At 35.0% G+C, this 20,501-nt stretch overlaps 2 protein-coding genes across 2 annotated transcripts; both read left to right on the top strand.

Annotated features, from left to right (window-relative positions):
- Positions 1-1,886: 1,886 nt before the first annotated feature.
- Positions 1,887-10,784, top strand: LOC106134467 (gustatory receptor for sugar taste 64a-like). The gene is made up of 9 exons (XM_060953420.1): positions 1,887-1,961; positions 3,255-3,441; positions 3,943-4,152; positions 4,581-4,685; positions 4,871-5,055; positions 5,584-5,747; positions 6,743-6,911; positions 8,272-8,361; positions 10,695-10,784. The coding sequence occupies exons 1-9, from the start codon at positions 1,887-1,889 to the stop codon at positions 10,782-10,784; spliced, it is 1,275 nt and encodes a 424-aa protein (XP_060809403.1).
- A 2,702-nt stretch (positions 10,785-13,486) lies between these two features.
- On the top strand, positions 13,487-19,795 carry LOC106139884 (gustatory receptor for sugar taste 64a-like). Its single transcript, XM_060953413.1, has 9 exons — positions 13,487-13,537; positions 15,222-15,408; positions 15,733-15,939; positions 16,657-16,761; positions 17,503-17,687; positions 17,999-18,168; positions 18,850-19,015; positions 19,574-19,663; positions 19,739-19,795. Exons 1-9 carry the CDS (start codon positions 13,487-13,489, stop codon positions 19,793-19,795), a joined length of 1,218 nt encoding a protein of 405 aa, XP_060809396.1.
- The last annotated feature ends 706 nt before the right edge of the window (positions 19,796-20,501 follow it).

Raw genomic sequence — 20,501 nt, 5'->3', positions numbered from 1 at the left:
TAATTAATAGCCAGATCTCAAGGATTATCCAAAAATAAAGACAGGTTGAAAAAGCAGTCACCAATCAAATTCCATAAGTACAATTTGTTTGAAGACAAACAGCTGTTAACATGATGAGTTCTTAAGCAATTTATCAAAGGTGCTGACACGAGTAATTTCATCAAATCAAAAACATTCCTTAAAAACGATTGTTTGATTCAAAACATCAAGTGACGATGGAAACTTTTCAATAGAATGATGTAATAATTTCTTTTTTTAACACTGTCTAAAATAGACATATCTGTTAAATGCCAAGATAGTTCTGTATTTAATACTCTTGTTGACTGTGAATGCCAAGATAGTTTTGTATTTAATACTCTTAGCATTACTATTTACGGATAACAGAACATGCGGTACGTCCCGTCGGTAAATCATACATACATATATATATATATAGTCACGTCCATATCCCTTGCGGGGTAGACAGAGCCAACAGTCTTGAAAAGACTGATAGGCCACGTTCAGATTTTTGGTTTGATGATAGAATTGAGATTCAAATAGCACATCAAAAGAAGAATCGGTAACAGCGGTAACACATCACCTAGAGTTTTTGATAACTGTTACTGTTTCTATTATTTATGAATAATGAATGATTGTAATTTAAATTTTAAAATAATTTTCCAGCTTTTAGTTTTTCAAAACTGTTGGCTTTGTCTAACCCGCAAGGGACATGATTATGTGTATGTAAAGTTCAAAATATATTTTACTACCAATAGATAGTTGACCAAATAGTTTAGGTTCCGTGGAATGACTATTTCAAATTGGAGAATACGATCAATCGTTTAATTAACCAAAAATAAAGTTCACAACAATTAATCTTATTCGTTGCAACCCGTTATTTTACAGGCTGTGCAATCAACGACAGACAGATGGGCAGATCGCGTGTTCCATATTTAAAATTGAATGAAATGGCCACCAGTGAACGTTGAGCTGTTTAATCATAAACATTTTGTTGCGTTTTACTCCTTGTTGTGTAGTAGTGTAAATTAGTAGGTAGATACAACTTCTTCTCTTCCTGAGAATATTGAAGGAGATGATCCCAAAGCGGTAGGAGTTGTATAGTTGACTCGATGACGACAATAATATATACACTATCAACAAAAACAAAGTCTTTCTACAATGAAATATTTGCGTAGTCTTATTCACAGAACCAGAGATTCGAAGCGAAATCTAAATTAGAAACCAATACGTCCTGATGACAGTAACCTACATCGTTAAAACATGAATAAAAATAAATATATACCTACGAGATAAATTACACAGGTTGAGTTCGCCTCGAAGTAAGTTCAACACTTGTGTTACGACATACTCACTCTACGATACTATATTTTAAAATAATAAATACCTACTTATATATAAACATACAAGACCCAGGCGAATCAAAGTTCGTTTTTCATCATGCCCTGGCCGGAATTCGATTCCGTCAATACAAGATGGAAAATAAAGAATAATCTTATTAAACCTTAAAAATAATTCTATTAAAATTTTCAAATGATTCTTTTTTCTTAATATTAAACAGCTCTCCCAAAACAACATTATCTTAGCTAGGATTACCTTATTGACATATTAGTCGTAAACATCGTTAATATTTATTTCAGGTGTCTATCACAAATGGCTAGTTTGACGTTATCAACAAATCATTTGAGGTATCTATTCGAAATCAATTTTCTAACTAAGTGTTATTTTTATTTATTCTTGGTAAACCACAATTAATGACACTTGTCTCTCAAATTATTATCCTTCAGTTCATTTTGGATTGTTGAAACGTATATTTTTATATCTGCCCTTATGTGTATGTGTATTTGATATTTAAGTGAAGAACAACGATATTTAGTTTTGTCACAATTATGCTGGATTCCATGAACCACATACAAAATTTAGCTAATCATGAATTGTTATTACCAAACCGACCCTTTTACGACGTAAGTAGTTTAATGTTTGATAAGTTTAAGACAAGCCTGTCTGACTACAATTGCAATTCAAATTTCTATGATATTTTTCCTAAAAACCTATTTCGATACTAAGTATATTGTAGCCGTTTTTGCGATAAAAGGTACTCAGCAAAAAAAAACTTAATTATACTTTTGCTACGTATTTAATATACTGTATAGTATTTTCATTTTTATTTAAATGGTTACAATAAAAACAAAGAAAAAACATAATTAATTCGTCGACAATCGAAATTGATTTATCACTTTGTAAATACGCTGTTAGAAACTTGTTTGACGTCAAATTATCCCTAATCTCTATTAATATCAGTATCGTTATATTTTTTCATGATTTTTAATCTATGGTCATAAAACACGCGATGTGAGCGATTGTAGGTTTCAACACCTACGACTGTGGTTAGTTTTTGAAATTAAATAGTCGTTGTACATAGTAAAATAAAAATTGCCTAATTGTACTTTAGAATTGCTAGTAATTATTTCGTCGTATTTATTATTTTAGACAATAAAAAGAGCATACTAGAGATAGAAATGATAGTGTCGTTATAATTTTTTACAGTTATAATTATATAATGCCCTAGTAGCATGGCGCGCGACGCCGTATTTATCGCGCGTCATCTATCGCTAATGCCGTGAAACGGGACGCGACCTAGGATATATTTTTAACTATTAATACTAGATAGATTTAAAATTATCTAGGGCCAATTGGTTAATTACGGAACATTTTTTTTTTTGTATAAAATAGAAATGCCGTTCGCTAAGCAAACTACAAAATAAAGATGATGTAACACTTATGATAGATCCATGCATCCAGCGATTTTAGATTTGGTAATATCTATGTGGTTTTCTTTTTTAAATTGATTCCAATTATTTATGAGTAAGTGTTGTTTTAACTAATAGGTGTTTTATACCCAGGATTTTGGTGACAAAATCTAACTTTTTACTTAAACCAAACTTTAATTTTTTTTTGTGAAATCAGAAGAAGCGTACTATGCAATAAATAAACAACCATTTTTAAATATGCCTTGTACTTCTTGGCACTTCAGAACAGGACCACTCAATATCTTCCTATAGAATTCGTAAAATGTGCCTAAGGGAAAGACTAATAAGCTTGGAATTCTTCTTGAAGGCGATGGGCTAGGAACCTGTCATTATTTGAATCTCAATTCCATCACTAAGCCATATAGGTGAACGTGACCTTTTAGTCTTTTTGAGACCGTTGGCTCTGTCCGCTAGGGATATAGACTTGACTTTATGTATTATTTACAGGATTTCATATATTTTGTTGGTACGATATTTCATTACTCATGTTGGTTTGGCATCGTCGGCTCTGGTCGGCCAGTATGGAAGGCGTGGAGTTTGATACTCCTCATAATGCTGGTAACAATCGAGGGTTCAGCTATTTGGAAGGTGATACGGGCCTTGGCCGGCTGGGCAGTGGATGTTTCTGGAAATAGTAAGTTACAACCAATATTTCAAAATTTTTCATCATCACCTCTATGGCGTTCATTTTAGTTTTTACGGTTCAGGGTTATTATTTTTTTCTTTTAGTAAATAAAGTATTGAATTTAAGTGCGTCGACGGCCGAATCGTTAAGGGTCCCGGCGTGATCCTCATTGAGGAAAATATGATGATTTAGAACTGACTACATATTTTTTTATATAATTAATAATCTATGGTTCCCGGCACCAATACAAAAAGAATAGGACCACTCCATCTCTTTCTCATGGATGTCGTAAAAGACGACTAAGGGATAGGCTTACAAACTTGGGATTCTTAGTTAGGCGATGGGCTAGCAACCTGTCACTATTTGAATTTCAATTCCATCATTAAGCCAAATAGCTGAACGTGGCCATTCAATCTTTTCAAGCCTGTTGGCTCTGTCTACCCCGCAAGGGATATAGACGTGACCATATGTATGTATTAATACTCTGCTTCGATTCCAATGTGTTTTCAGGGAGTGTCACCGCTCGCTTAGCAGGCACTATGTTCTACGCGAATTCTATCATCTGTCTCGTTTTAACATCACGATTGGCAGCATCTTGGGAGAAGCAGACTGCCCTCTGGATAGCGGTGGAGAGGGCAATGACCCTGAATATACCACCAGACGCGACCATCAAGAAAAGAATGATCATTGTTACAATAGTAATGTCTGTTTGCGGATGTGGTGAGATTTTTCATTAATTTGATCTGTTAACGTTATCGAGTGGGTTTCATATCAAACATTTGCCCTGGTTTTGTAGGGTTTTAAACTTAACTATGTAAAGGTATCTAACGTGATCGAAAATTTTAAGTGTCCTCTTTGTGGAAGAAATATTTACAAATCAGTTATCGGATTTTGTTTATAAATTGAGGTAGGAAAGACAAGCAGAAAAAATCGTGGCTAGATGTCGCGAAAGATAATATACGAGGCAATGGACATAAAACTGATGATGCCGTAGATCGGAGAACGTGTAATCATAAATGTCGGAAAGCGTGAAGGGTGCAACTGGGTTTATTATTCATTTCATTCATTTCAATGGTTATCAGATCATTATGTTCTGGCTTTGACCATTCATAAAAAAACTTCTTATAATTTTGATTTTCTGATTTCAGTTGAGCACTTTCTGAGTGTCGTATCGCAAATAGACTTTAACTTGCCAGCGTCGACTATACTCAAGCAATATATTCTCAGCTCACACGGATTCTTGTTCATGAAATGTAAGTGAAATTCGAAATGATTTTAAAAGACACCTGCAATTCCGTTTTCTATTTAAATTTATTTTAGTTATTCTTACAAACTATTAGTCTAAACAAAAGTACATCAATACTGTCTGAACTTGTACCCAATAAATTTAAGATTTCAAAGCGCTATCTATTCGTTGATAGAATAATTATTTTTTTAGCTTCCTATTCCTGCTGGTTAGCCCTACCGCTCCTATTCATCAGTAATATAGCCACGATCCTATGGGGTTTCCAAGATTTCATTATAATTGTTATCAGCATGGGGCTAACTTCACGTTACCACAGACTCAACCAATTTGTAGCCAAGCTGTGCGCACTTGAGAAGCAGAATCGTGAAAGGTGTGAGGTAATACTTTAAGTGCTTAAAATTAAAAGATTTTTCAAGAAAGCCTAACTTCCCGATGTGACAACCTAGGACAGATTAACCTGGAGCAAATTAGTGAGGAGCCCGACCCCAAATTATGAGAAAAGTTGGATGAAGAAGAGTAAGAGAGAGTTTTTAACACACCTTTTAGACCATATAATAAACAAAGGTAGAAAAATATTTCTAGCTTTTGTCACTTCTTATTTTATTGTGGCCTTCCACTTTCATGCCTTTTCCATAAATGACAAAAGAGGCAACTAGAGGATTAAGTACTTTACCAACTATTATCTTTACTAGAGTAAATTCTAAGAAGTTGTCTAGAGCCGATAAGAAGTAACATAACTAAAACTATTTTTACCGTTACTTGATGATAAGAAGCGCAAGATTACCACGTGAAGTTTGAAGAGTAAATATAAATAGGAACTTTTCATCATGGTACTTCTAAGAAAGTGCTCATTCTCTTTATAATTTATATTTTTATTTTTCAAACATAATCCGATATTTTCGCAGAAAACGGAGCCAATCAAAGTGTACACCTGGAGGAAAATACGAGAAGCGTATGTGAAGCAGGCGATGCTGGTGCGCACTGTGAACGACGGGGTCGGCGCTCTCATCACACTGTCCTGCTTCGTCAACTTCTACTTCATAAGCTTGCAGCTGTTTTTGGGGATCACGTAATATTTTATAATACCTTTACATTACCTGGTTGACTGGAAGAAATCCCTCACAGGCATAAGTTCGCCCTTGTGCATTGTTGTTTTTAATGCCTTTTTATATGTTGTATTATATGTTGTTATGTACAATAAAGTATTTACAAACAAACCTTCGTCATTGTAGAAATGTCTTCCTACCTTACAGGACGGAAGCTTATAGTCTCGAAAATATAAAAAGAGCTAAGAATATAAAAATTTTGTTTACAAAATTGGATACAAGGTATCACTTATTAACGTCACTCGGCACGTTCAGTTCGGCTTATGTTGTAATTAAGATTAAAATACTGAGAGGTTGCTTAGTTTATTAGCCTTTCCCTAAATCACCTTTTACGACATCAAAAATTCAATAAGCAAGCCAAACAGCAGAACGCAGCCTTTCAGACTTTTCAAGACTGTTAGCTCTATCTACTGTGTTGATATAGACGTTATTATATTATGTATGTATACAACATAAGATATAGTGACATCCGTGGGTGTCAATTTAATATTTATAATTATTCTAAGAACGGTAAATCCGTAGACCTACCGTTCTTAGAACAATTATAAATAACAGGCTCCTTCTCGGAAGGCTGTTTTAAAGCTTACCACCAATAATTAAACAGGGTGACATTGGAATCATAAGCATCGCTTTAATTCCGTATTGTGTAGGTACCACGTCACATATTATAATGAAAACATTAAATCAAATTAAAACTAAAACTACTTATAAATAAGATATAATCACGTCTTTACTTTTTACGGCGTATTTTATTTAATTTTGCGAGCTTTTTTTTGTATGTCCTTCTCAGTTCTCACACACTACTGAAAAGCTCTCTCTCTGTTCACTTCTAAATCACGATGGTTAATTCACGCAAGGATACTCTTAAATAACTCAGAATCACCAGCATACTTAAATTAAAAAGATTCTTATACAGAGTCACCTTGTATTTTTGAGTTACTTTTTTCCTTATTTACAGCCAAGGTCTAACCGGAGGCTTGTTGAAACAAGTCTACTACATAGTGTCACTATGCTGGGTAGTGATGAGGATCAGCGGCGTGGTCTTAGCAGCTTCTGATGTCAACCTCCACTCCAAGATGGCGTTGCAATACCTTCATGGATGTAACTTCAAATATTATAATGTTGAGGTATTTATGAGACACATAGATAGATATGTAGATCAAATTATAATAATAGATTTATCCCAAGTTTATGTAAAGGTAATGTACAAAAGGCGGTCATATCGCATAATTCAATTTCTTCCAGCTAACACGAATATTTCGTGAGAGATAATAGTTGTTCGTTGCAGCGGGGTAGTAAGAGCATATTTAGGGAAATAGCTGCCTACTAATAAAAGACGTAGATAAATATATATAGGTAGTCTCTGCCTACTCCTCCGGGAAAGAGGCGTGATTTTATGTATGTAGTATGTATGTAAATATAAATGTACACATTTCTTTAAATAAACTTACATAATAATATAGCCGTGTGGTTCCCGGCACCAATAGAATAGAATAGAATAGAATAGAATAGAATAGAATAGAATAGAATAGAATAGAATAGAATAGAATAGAATAGAATAGAATAGAATAGAATAGAATAGAATAGAATAGAATAGAATAGAATAGAATAGAATAGAATAGAATAGAATAGAATAGAATAGAATAGAATAGAATAGAATAGAATAGAATAGAATAGAATAGAATAGAATAGAATAGAATAGAATAGAATAGAATAGAATAGAATAGAATAGAATAGAATAGAATAGAATAGAATAGAATAGAATAGAATAGAATAGAATAGAATAGAATAGAATAGAATAGAATAGAATAGAATAGAATAGAATAGAATAGAATAGAATAGATTTATTTTCAAAATTGGATACAAGGTATCACTTATTGACGTCACATAACTTAAATCTAATTATAACTACTACCGCTTCCAAAGCGCATGTGTAGAAGAAGCGGCGGAACAAAGAATATCCATCTCGTTCGCATGGATGTCGTAAAAGGCGACTGAGAGATAGGCTTAAACTTGGGAATATTCTCTTTGAGCGATGGGCTAGCAACCTGTCACTATTTGCATCTTAATTCTATTATTAAGCCAAACAGCTGAACGTGGCCTATCAGTATTTTCAAGACTATTGGCTCTGTTTATCCCACAAGGGATATAGACGTGATAATATGTATGTATGTGTGTTATAATAGTCAAAGACCACAGCCTGGTTTTCTTGCATAATTGCTTGCATGTATGCAAGAGAAATTCTCATACATACTCGTCTGTTTAGGGTAATCTTGACTTGACTGTATTGTACTTTCTTTTAGGTTGTCCTAGTTCAATATATTTTGTCTAATTTAATATTTGTTCTATTATTACAAAACATGAAAAGTCCTATGGTCTTAGGATCCTTAAGTTACCAATTTCACCAGTTATTTTTAGGGCCGGATTTAAATTTAAAAGTAATATAATTGAAATTTAATAATTTTCTATACGAGCATTATGTTTTAGGTAGACAGACTGCAAAACCAGTTGACAAAAGATTACGTAGCTCTCAGCGGAATGGGTTTCTTTACTCTAACCAAAACTATTCTTCTACAAGTGAGTATTTATCCCAACTTAAATCATAATATATACCGCCGTGTGGTTCCCGGCACCAATAAAAAAGAATAGGACCACTCCATCTCGTTCCAATGGTATCGTAAAATGCGACTAAGGGATAGGCTTATAAACTTGGGATTCCTCTTTAAGGCGATGGGCTAGCAACCTGTCACTATTTGAATCTCGGTTTTATCATTAATCTAAACAGCTGAACGTGGCGTCTTTTCAAGATTGTTGGCTCTGTCTACCCCGCAAGGGATATAGACGTGATTATATGTATGTATGTATGTATACATACATACATACATAAAATCACGCCTCTTTCCCGGAGGGGTAGGCAGAGACTACCTCTTTCCACTTGCCACGATCTCTGCATACTTCTTTCGCTTCGTCCACATTCATAACTCTCTTCATACAAGCTCGGCGGTTTCGGGTACTTTTGACCTGACCCTTTACCAGGACGTCCTTAATTTGATCAAGATACGTTCGTCTAGGTCTTCCCACTCCGACCTTTCCCTCCACACTCTCCTTGTATATCTGCTTAGTCAACCTGCTTTCATTCATCCTCTCCACATGACCGAACCATCTTAACATACCCTTTTCTATTCCTGTAACTACATCTTCTTTCACATCTCAACATTCCCTTATCACGCTGTTCCTTATCCTGTCACTCAATTTCACACCCATCATACTCCTTAACGCTCTCATTTCCACTGCATTTATTCTGCTTTCATGCTTCTTTTGCCATACCCAACTTTCACTCCCATACATTAATATCGGGACCAACACGCCCCTGTGCACAGCCAGTCGAGCCTTTTTGGATAGTTTCTGACTGCTCATAAAGGCATGCAAAGCTCCATTCACCATGTTCCCCGCGTTCACTCTCCTTTCAATATCACTATCATACTTGCCATCTGATGTAAACTTTGATCCTAGATATACAAACTCTTTCACTTGCTCCACTTTTTCTCCTCCAATCAAAATATTACATGCTGTCATTTCTTTCTCCATTTCAAAAACCAGTGTTTTAGTTTTACTTACGTTCACTTTCATTCCTTTCTCTTTTAAAGCTTCATGCATACAGTTTACCATCTCCTGTAACTCCTCCGCTGATGACGCCAGTATAACCTGATCGTCGGCATAGAGCAGACATTTGACGAGTAACTCATTCATCCTTAATCCACTTTTAGACTCTTTCAAATCTGTCAAACAGCTATCCATAAATAGGTTGAACAGCCACGGTGACGCAACACATCCTTGCCTAACGCCTTTCTCAATCTTAAACCACTCAGTGTGCGCTCCGTTTATCCTGACACAAGCACTCGAATCCTCATATAAGGATTTCAGTGCTCGTATTAAGAGACTGCTCACCCCATGCATAGAAAGTGCTGACCACAATTCATTCCTCTCAACTCTGTCATAGGCCTTTTCCAGATCTACGAATGTGCAATAGACTTTTTGACTCTTGGCCAAAAACTTTTCGGCTATGCACCGCAAGGAAAAGACCTGATCAGTACATCCCATTCCCTTTCGAAATCCCGCTTGAGCATCCCATATTTTGTCATCAGTTTCATTCCTGACTCTATTAATCAATACCTTAGCATACAATTTGCCGACGACGCTAAGCAGGCTTATACCACGATAATTTTTGCAGTCCAGCTGTGACCCTTTTCCTTTGTAAAGTGGCACGATAACAGCCTTACACCAATCTTTTGGTACTCGGCCGCTTCTCCAACACAAATTGAAAAGGCAGTACAACTGACTAGCTACTACGCCTTTTCCTGCTTTAAGCATCTCGACCGACACTCTATCACACCCAGCAGCCTTTCCCGCTTTCATACTCTTAAGTGCTTCCACAATTTCGAACATTTCAATTTCGCCTTCCATCTCATTCTCATTCACTTTCATGTATGTATGTATGTTATATCATAAATGCGAAATAAGTTTATTTGGTTCGTTTACAACGGTTACCTGTTGAATTTATCTTCTTGAAATATCACGTATATATAATTAAGAGTCTGAAAATGGACATAAAACTTTCATCCCAGTAAAAACTATAGTTTCCGTTGGATTTGCGAAAAACCTGTATTCTTTCGTAAGTGGCGCTAATACGAGTATATGGTTTAAATTCGGCAAAACCGCGGATAGTAGCTAGTAACAGTATAAATTTAAGAAACATAGTCGTAGGTATGCATAGGGACTATACTCATATGCAGTGGTACATACATACATACATATGGTCACGTCCATATCCCTTGCGGGGTAGACAGAGCCAACAGTCTTGAAAAGACTGAATGGCAGCGGTAATCATGGAAATATGTTTTTTTTTTCAGATGGCTGGTTCAGTAATCACATACGAATTAGTTCTCATTCAGTTTGACGACAAAGGAACTAATGATTCAGTTAATGTAACAAAATCTTAATTAAATTTATTACCTAAATAAATAAAGTTATTCATTTCACCATCTTGATTTTGTATATTTTATTAATATTTGATGGGAAACGTAGAATGGAAGATTTTAAAATGTCCTTTTTCTATCATGTTAATGACTCCAAACTGCTCTATACTATTATACCAAATCGGCCTTTGTACATGAGGACGCGACAGTAAATGACATCGTCTACACGCTTAGGCAACAGCGGTCATTGCTGAAGAAACCCCACTTTAAAAAAAAGGCGTTTCCCAGTTTGACCTGTATGTTTCACCTCGATTATGTCTCGTTTTGCTGAACCGATTTTAATGCGGTTGTCAGGAAAGTGTTCCACACTAGTGTGTCCTTAGTGTAGTCACTAAGGAGAAGATTTTAAAAATTTAACCGACTTCAAAAAAGGAGGATATCGATTGGAGGCGGTTCTATTTTTATAATAGTTCAAGTACAAGTTAACCCTCTTAATTCTAATGAGTTGAAACAACGATGTATAACTTTTTTGTTAAGAAAGAAACAGAATGCACCCGCCATTTTATGATTTTCAATAAGATTATTATGTATCATTAGATATTGAAGTAAAACTATTTAACAAATGAGCGTGACTTGCTCAATAGTTTCACGACAAGTCACTCGTATCTGTGAAATAAAAATAAACGTCCCGACATTCTAGTTGACACTGCTGCAATTCAATTCTAAGATAGTGTACACTATTGTCATTGGATCTCTCGGGAAATCTAACAGCTACAGATAGGAAGCCTTTAGATTTACTTTTCCAATTAGAAATCACGCTGCAACCCAGTTTAATTGTACCTGCAATGTTTGTTATAATGTGGCTTTTAAAGATGGCAGGTATAGGGGAATGTGGATGAAGCGAAGGAAGTATGCAGAGATCGTGGCAAGTGGAAAGAGGTAGTCTCTGCCTACCTACCCCTCTGGGAAAGAGGCGTGATTTTTATGTATGTATGTATGAAGGTATAGGTTAAATATAATATATTTCTTTGTTAGTAATTACTAGTAAAAGCGTCAGTAGTCGAATCGGTAAGGTGCCCGGTTAAAAGGTGAGGTGCGCATAAAGGCACAGGTTCGAATCCCACCTCGGCCATTTACCAATGACTTTACGAAGATATGTACATTAGTATGAATACTAACCGATGATCTTACGGTGAGGGAAAACATCGCGAGGAAACCTGCATATTAAGGGCAAGGGATATGTAACCGTAAACAATCCAATACGAATTAGTTTCACCTGTAAAAGTAGCGGGGGTCCTTTGGATGTCGTTAAAGACGATTAAGTAAAAGGGTTATCTTGTAGGCGATTTGCTAGCAACATGGCACTATTTGAATCTCAATTCCATGATTAATTTCAGTGTTTTCGTAATTGTTGGTCCTGTGTACCCCGTAAGGGATATAGACGTGATAAAATGAATGAATAATGAATTAACCTAATAGTAAAAGTTTTCCGAGCAGAGAAATAACCAGGTATTATACCTATCATTGAAAAAAATTATAAAAATAATGCATTACTTTCAAATTATAACAAATTTATGGTAAAACTAACTTAGACACTTTAAGTGACCTAAAAACAACAAAAAAACTACTGAAAGCCTATTTATTATAATGATATATAAGCGTTCAACTTTTTATTAGTAGCAATTGGTGCACATGAAACTTTTTTATTATAACTATGGAAATGTATAATTTCAGGCCGGTAAAACTTCATTTCCCCATAATAGGTACGTAAATCCTGGTTTTACAACACACTTATAAACTTGTTGAAACATTTTCCAACAAATGTGATAGGAAAATATTGAATAATAAATCGGAAATATGAACTGATGAAAGTTTAAAACAATATTATTCCCTGAGAGCTATTGGCTCGAGTTGGCCGGAGTACAAGAAACTTTTTAAATTCATCGATTTATGCTGTTGAAAAGTTCTTTTAAATGTATGTATCACATATTTGTGTCTTCTTTGAGTGTAACAGTTGAATCTTGCGCTGGTTTAATGTTAGGCAAATTCTTTATCCACTTTGTATGGTCTCAAATTTGAAGTCCACCAAGCTAGTGTTGTACACAAACACATTGTCAATGCCACCTGATTTTCTTCTCGCCCAGATTGTAAAAGACAACCAAGGAAAGAAATCAATTCAATTCTATCTTAAAGCCAAATAGCTGAACGCGGCCTATCAGTTTTTTTAAGACTGTTGGCTCTGTCTACTCCGCAAAGGATATAGACGTGATTATATGTATGTATGTAAAGAAAAAAAGAATCTGCAAAAAGAAAGCGAAAGACTTTTACTGTAAGTTTTCATTATCTCTTGTATCATAAGTCTAGTTTTTACCTGTAAAGTACAAATACGTAATTTTGGTGTGTGTAAATAATTGTTCGTGTTATGTTGTTTCGAGTTTCGTAAAAGGAGGTTCTGAATTCGACCGTATTTTTTTTAACCTACACGACTTATAAACTACTGAATTCCATACATCAGAAAATATACCTACTCCTATATAAATGCGGGTAAAAGGTACCTTACCTTACCTTTAATTTTTGCAAACAAAAACGCCAATGTAAACTAACACATTTTTACTTCCCCTCCGAAAACTACATAAAATCAGAATGTTTCCGACAAAAAGTGCAACTTTCAAGCCAACACTGTTCATTATAAGTAAAATTAATTATTTAACACCAAAAAATTTCAGATGCTAACGAGAATTTCGAACAAGTGGAAAAATAACAACGAGCACAGTGATGTGAGTTATAATTAACTAGAATGTTATGTTACTTATTATAACTTATGTTTAACGGTAATCCCACGGAAAGTTGTTTCAGAATTAAATGTCCATCTCAGTTCTCCATACTATGTCGGTTCCAATTTATTTTTAGTTGATCTAGTAAAAAAAACTTTGAAGAGCGTACAAATTAACACACTTTCGCATAAAACATGATAAAACTATGAACAATATTTTTATTATTATTTATATGATGTGCATGTTACTTTTAAATATGTAGTAAATATATCTTAAAATTCAAAATTAAAATGTGATTCATTATAATGGAACATTTCAACATCATTTAATAATTGTCATATCTTTTGGTTTAAAAACATTGGTTGACGTCAAATAAATTACTTAAAGCTAAGTTCACCGCCGATTCCAAAGCGTCAGTGCAGAAGAAGCGGTAATAAACTGCACTGCAGCATTTTGTTAAATATCGTCAACTTTACAATTATCCTAACTTTGATAAGAAATGTGGACGACATAATACATTAGATATAGACCTGATTATATGTCTGTAATTATGTATGTATGTATGAACGTATCATAGAGCAATGAACTTATTCTCCATGCACACACAATGAGTTCAAATCTAATGATTTCAATACGAATATTATGTCAAAAAATATTGATGAAATATGTACCTACTGTACAAATTATGTCAATACCATGTCAAAATTTGCGTGCATTTAAGAAGCCATTATGTTAACCTCGGTCCACACATATTATAATCCTCCTTTGAACAAGTCTAATCTTATTCTTCAAGCCATTCATCTGAAAGTAGCCTTACAGTCTTTTCGAAACATTAGCTCTGTCTACCCCGTATGGGATAAAAATGTGATTACTTGTATTAAACATCCGCAAGCTAATTAAATATTCCGACCACCTAGTCTACCATCTCCAGTATTAAATTTGTAATTAACACCAGGTAATTACAAGTGCCGTGTGGTCAGGCCCAGAGCAAATGACAGAGGTGGCCCCAAGGCGACGTCTTTAGTGCTCTGTGCTATTCCAATGAGAGATGAAGTCTACTAAGTAATTTTGAAGGGATAGGACGCCCAAAGGGACTTCGTCATAGATTTACTGTTATCAATGAAGTGTGCATTAATCTAGTGGTATTTTACGCCGATTGGACATTTTTTCCGGTCAGATCCATAAAACTATTGGTTCAAATTGAATTAAATTTGAAATATAACGTTTTCATACAATGCCTGCTATGTGATTGTTAATAAAGGCTTCTCGTTTTATTCACGAAGAAGTTACAGGGGATTGAAAATGGCCTGAATTGATTTGGCAAAAGATCGTGCCACTTCATTTTTTGACACAGAATCGTTTTCTGTTATAATTACCAAATTGTATAGAATAATGGAATTATTATTAAAATTCATGTTGTATGTTTTAAATCTGACTTCCCTCGAGTATTAGTTACGAGTACACTACATTTTTGAGTATAAGTTACCCACCTCGAAAATCCTACTCGAACTATACACGAGTAACTTTTATTTAAATGAATATACTTGTACCTTCTTCTCAACACACCCAACCATGTTAGTACAAACAAAAAAATAATAGAGTGACGAATAGACTAACTAACACATAAATCAAAATGAAAATATCGTAATTGATACCATGTGTAACATTAACTTAATTCAATTTCTAGATTTTTCTCCCAACTCTGACTAAAATCTTCAAGCTAACAAAATGGTTTGGAATACCAACGTACGGGAACAAAATCGCTTATTTCTGGGCCATTGTCATTCTGTTGCTGTTATTGGCTATCGAAGTGGCGTCTCTCGCAAAAGTCATCAGGTCGCTTGCTGGTTTAGCTAAGCATGATACTGATGGGCGTAAGTAATTCATTTGGTTTTTCTTTTTGATCAAGTGAACCGACTTATTCTTACTGGTGCAAAGTTCCTGACCTTAATAGTCTCACGGCTTTTATCATATGGTAATCCAAATTATAGCCATATGGATAAAAGATCTAAATTATTTAGGCGATGGGTTAGGAACCTGTGACTATTTGCATCATTAAACAATAAAGGTTAAGGTGGCTTTACAGTCTTTTCGAGACTTTTGGCTATGTGGATATAGACGTGATTGCAAGTATGTCTTAAATATATATAACGACACCTTCTCTTAGTTTCACCTCTATTTTAATAAATTCTTCTCAGGCGGGGTAACAGCACGATTATCAGGCGCAATATTCTACGCCAACGGTCTACTGTCGCAGATTCTATGCTGGAGACTCGTATCTTCGTGGAAGATCCTGTCACAGCATTGGAAGAAAGTTGAGAACACTTCGCTGTACTTACCTCCTGACCCGAGAATAGGAAAGAGGGTGCTATTTGTCACTTGTTTTGTAGCTGTATGTGCTTTTGGTAATTGCTCTCTTATAACTTATTACCTGTTGTATAATTTTTGTCAAGCCTTTTAAGACAATAGTCCATTTTTATGATGAATTTCATGACTTGACATAATAGGTACTTCAACGAGTACTATACTACTACTACGAAAAGTCCACTTCTATACTTAAGCTATTCTAAATCTTCATCCAAAAAGGTACTTAAATCCAAAATTAAATACAGAGTATTACCCTTTTTTGACTTGGAGCCACTTATAATCCACTGCCGGAGACAGTTATTTTTAATGAAGTTAGTTTTACGGGAATAGATTCTATGAGCATATCGCCATAAATAAACACATTGAAAAAGATTTCTAAGATTGGCGTTTTCCCCACAGTCACATTAATAAAAGCATCAAATAAATTGACTTTAGTAAACTTTGTACATTAATCATCATGAACGAGGCATAATCTGTGAAATAGAAATTTCTAGTCGTTGGTTTAATGAGATCGTTTTAGTAATGAAGGGAAATTGAGAGATTTTATTGAATTTGAAGTGGAAAACCTTTAGCGAATTTTATTTTAAAAGGCCATATGAGTACTGTTAACACACGAACAAAAATTGAACACTTCAATCGCAAAATTTTATCAAAGTCCTTTCTCTTTCTTTAAACCAAGACTACGTTGTGTAAAAATTTAACCTGCAGATGACTCTTATTAACTAAACTGAAAGGTTAACATATTTTATTTACAGTGGAGCACATGCTTAGTATGATGTCAGCAACCGGTTTCAGCATACCACCTGAACAGTATTTTGAAAGATATATTCTCAGTTCTCATGGATTTCTCTTAAACCCGGGTAAGTAAAAAAACAACGAAATAATCTTATCTAGACGTGTCATAGATGCCGCCGGCTACTGACTTTATACTTACCCTATGTAAACCAGGAGACATAATTTGTGTATGTTTCTTCTTCTTAATCGGTTACTCATTACTGAGTATCGTGACTCCCGACTCTGTCAACCAACAGTTTCCACCGGCTGCGATCCGTCGGTTGGTGTAGCGCGGCGCTGATTGTTCATGTTTAAAAATCTTCTTATTACGAGTTATTATATAGCATTGCGGCATGTTTTTGCGTAGAACCAGCCTGTGGTCGACGATCTTGTTAAACAGTAAGCACACTAATGAATGCAAGTGGATGCTCTCGCGACATCTTGGGAGAGGCTTACGTTCTGAGTGCACTCCTTACACAATGAGAGAAGAAATTTCGAAAACTGTTCCGAAAATAGATATATTTTTTTTATTTTAACGTGTTCTATTGTCGGGAAAATAATGATTTAATTATGACGGCCTCTGTGGCGCAGCGGTAGTACGCTTGTCTGTGACACCGGAGGTCCCAGGTTCGAATCCCGGCCAGGGCATGATGAGAAAAGAACTTTTCTGATTGGCCTGGGTCTTGGATGTTTTTCTATATAATTATTTATTATAATATATAGTATCGTTGAGTTAGTATCTCGTAACACAAGTTTCGAACTTACTTCGAGACTAACTCAATTTGTGTAATTTGTCCCGTGTATATTTATTATATTTTACGTTTCAGAAAGCTACTCATTGTGGTATGCAGTGCCCGTGTTCATTCTCAGTAAACAGGCCACCATCCTTTGGAACTTTCAAGATCTGATTATCATCTTGATAAGCATGGGTCTCACGTCGAGGTATCATAGGCTGAATCTGTATGTAAATCGAGTGGTCACTGAAGAAAGAAGGAACGGAGGCTCTAAAAAGGTATGTGCAGTTCAGTATAAGATTTCCAATTAAAGCAATTATTCAATTTTAATTAATACATAAAAAAAAATGTGTTGGAATTGTATACAAAGATATAAGTTTCATTCATTCCTTAATTTTCACAGCAATAATACATTTGGATTTATTCACCTTGTTAATTCACATTCAGACATCCATTCATCTGGCCTTTGATCACCTTGCGCAGATTGGGAAAATTGTTCTTGGTATAATAGCCATACACCTAAACGTGAACTGTTAGAATTATCTACCCCGTAAGGGATAAAATTATCATATGTAAAGATTATTTACAGTTAGGTCCTGACATATTCCTCCGAATCCAAATCTGGCGAAGTCTGCGGGAGGCCTACGTGCGACAGTCGTCTTTGGTCCGCACGTTTGATGGTCATCTTGGAGGCTTGGTGCTTTTGTCAAACATAAACAACTTTTATTTCATCTGTTTGCAACTATTTCTAGGGCTCCAGTGAGTATTTTGTGACACACATTGTGTTTGTCATACACTTTTACATTGGTTTAATTACACATAATGATACAATTTAGGACACGACTATATCGTGAACATTTTATTGCAACGTCGTTTCCATGGCTAGAATTTCATACAACGTAATTTCATTTTTAAATATTCAATTTCTATCAGATTTTGACGGCCTCTGTGGCTCAGCGGTAGTAGGCTTGTCTGTGACACCGGAGGTCCCGGGTTCGAATCCCGGACAGGGCCATGATGAGAAAAGATCTTTTTCTGATTGACCTGGGTCTTGAATGTTTTTATTCTAAAATATAGTATCGTTGAGTTAGTATCTCTTAACACAAGTTTCGAACTTACTTCAAGGCTAACACAATCAGTATAATTTGTCCTTTATATATTTATTTATTTTATTTATATTTGCCAAAGTATAAAGTTCACGTTCTGTAATCTTAAATTATGAGATCTTATACTTTGCGAGCGAAAATCACAGTCAATGGCAGAAAAACCTGCTCATTCTATGGGTCATTTTCTTTGCTGTTGACTGTACCCAAATTTCATCAAACTCAAATCTTCTGCTCGAAAGTCATCGCATCACAGGTAAACATACATATATGTATAAAATATTTAGCCCCAAATTGAATGAGAGATTAATTATTTAAACACTTACTACCTTTCCAGCCGAGGCGGCAAGGGTCTGGTCAACAGACTATACTACTTCTTGTCCCTGGGTTGGTTGCTGTTCAGAGCATGCAGTGTGGTTTTGGCGGCAGCTGACATTCGGTTGCACTCCAAGCGTGCTCTATTATATTTGAGTCAATATCCTGAAAGTGCCTATAATATCGAGGTAAAATTTTTTCAGGTTTCATGAATTTTCGCCAATTTTTTACGATATTAACGTATGAAGGAGGCGCACAGCTTGATACGCCTCTATTTGTTATACTAACGCGATAAATGGCTAATGGTCCATGATCTAGTGCCCTTAAATTAGTGTTTTAGCCCAACCCAAATCCCAATAACGCTGTCAGGCTTGTAAAATATCTGTTAATACGCTCACTCTTAAGAATTCGTGATAAGTTTACAACAGTAAAAAAACAATAGGATCACTCCATCTCTTCTCCGTGAATGCAATAAAAGGCTAGTTAAGGATAGGCTTATAAACTTGGGATTCTTCTTTTAGGCGATGGGCTAGCAACCTGTTACAAATTGAATCACAATTCTATCATAAGCCAAACAGCTGAACATGGCCTATCATTCTTTTCAGACTGTTATCTCTGTCTACCCCGCAAGGGATATAGACGTGACTATATGTAATAATGTGTATAACAGCTTGATACCTGCTTAGACATATGACTCAATAGCCTTTTGATATGAAGTATATTAACATCTACTTACATTTTTTTAGGTCAAGAGATTAAAACACCAGTTAGCTAATGATAACGTAGCACTAAGTGGGATGGGACTTTTTACATTGGATAGGCAGAAGTTATTGGAGGTGAGCCGTCGTACATGCACTTACTAGTTCATTCAACATTTTATTGTATAAAAAATTTGTATATTTTTTTTTTAGGTTGCTGCAAATATCGTGAAATACGAGTTGGTGCTGATTCAGTATGATAGACAATGAAATGTTCACTGGAAATCGTTACAAAGTTATACGAGTTAACCATTTAAAGATTATATAACATTACATAATTTATAGATTATATAACAACACATTACATAATTATAGAATAGGACCACTCCATCTTTTTCCAATGGATGTCGTAAAAGGCGACTAAGGGATAGGCTTATATAAACTTGGCATTCTTCTTTAAGGCGATGGGCTAGCAACCTGTCACTAATTGAATATCAATTCTATCTTGCTGAGCTGAACGTGATCTATCAGTCTTTTCAAGATTGTTGGCCCTGTCTACGCCGCAAGAGATATAGGCGTGATTATATATTATGTATGTATGTATGTTTATCGCATTGGTTTTTAGATGTAAAGATAAACTAAGTTTTGGATAAATTAATGAATAAATTACCCTCTTCATTCAAGCCCGTCGATTTCGGGTGCTCTTAAACCGATGTTTCTCCGAAATTAACTTTATTTTTAAATCTGTAATTCTGTTTTTCAATCTTTTGCGCAACTATTCTAACATTAAGAGAGATTCCTAGTAGCTACTTATCTTATTCAGAAATTGTGAGACTTCTTTGTCCGCCGCTGGACTGTCCTATTTATGTCAATGGATAATGCGATTTTCTCATTTTCATTACAAGATAAATTAATTTCGCCATTTCTGATCTTCTTTGGGTATTATTATCATTGGCAAACGCATTGTATTTATTTG

The sequence above is a fragment of the Amyelois transitella genome, chromosome 4 (genome assembly GCF_032362555.1).
Source record: "Amyelois transitella isolate CPQ chromosome 4, ilAmyTran1.1, whole genome shotgun sequence".
Lineage (NCBI taxonomy): Eukaryota > Metazoa > Arthropoda > Insecta > Lepidoptera > Pyralidae > Amyelois > Amyelois transitella.
This window is presented reverse-complemented; position numbering and strand designations above follow the sequence as displayed.

Excerpts from the sequence above, each read along its gene's own strand:
- LOC106139884 (XM_060953413.1), top strand. The coding sequence starts at position 13,487 with ATGCTAACGAGAATTTCGAACAAGTGGAAAAATAACAACGAGCACAGT. Across the intron at positions 15,409-15,732 it reads TAAGCATGATACTGATGGGC|GCGGGGTAACAGCACGATTA; the intron begins GTAAGTAATTCA and ends AATTCTTCTCAG. Across the intron at positions 15,940-16,656 it reads TGTAGCTGTATGTGCTTTTG|TGGAGCACATGCTTAGTATG; the intron begins GTAATTGCTCTC and ends TTTTATTTACAG.
- LOC106134467 (XM_060953420.1), top strand. The coding sequence starts at position 1,887 with ATGCTGGATTCCATGAACCACATACAAAATTTAGCTAATCATGAATTG. Across the intron at positions 4,686-4,870 it reads CGGATTCTTGTTCATGAAAT|CTTCCTATTCCTGCTGGTTA; the intron begins GTAAGTGAAATT and ends TTATTTTTTTAG. Across the intron at positions 6,912-8,271 it reads TCAAATATTATAATGTTGAG|GTAGACAGACTGCAAAACCA; the intron begins GTATTTATGAGA and ends ATTATGTTTTAG.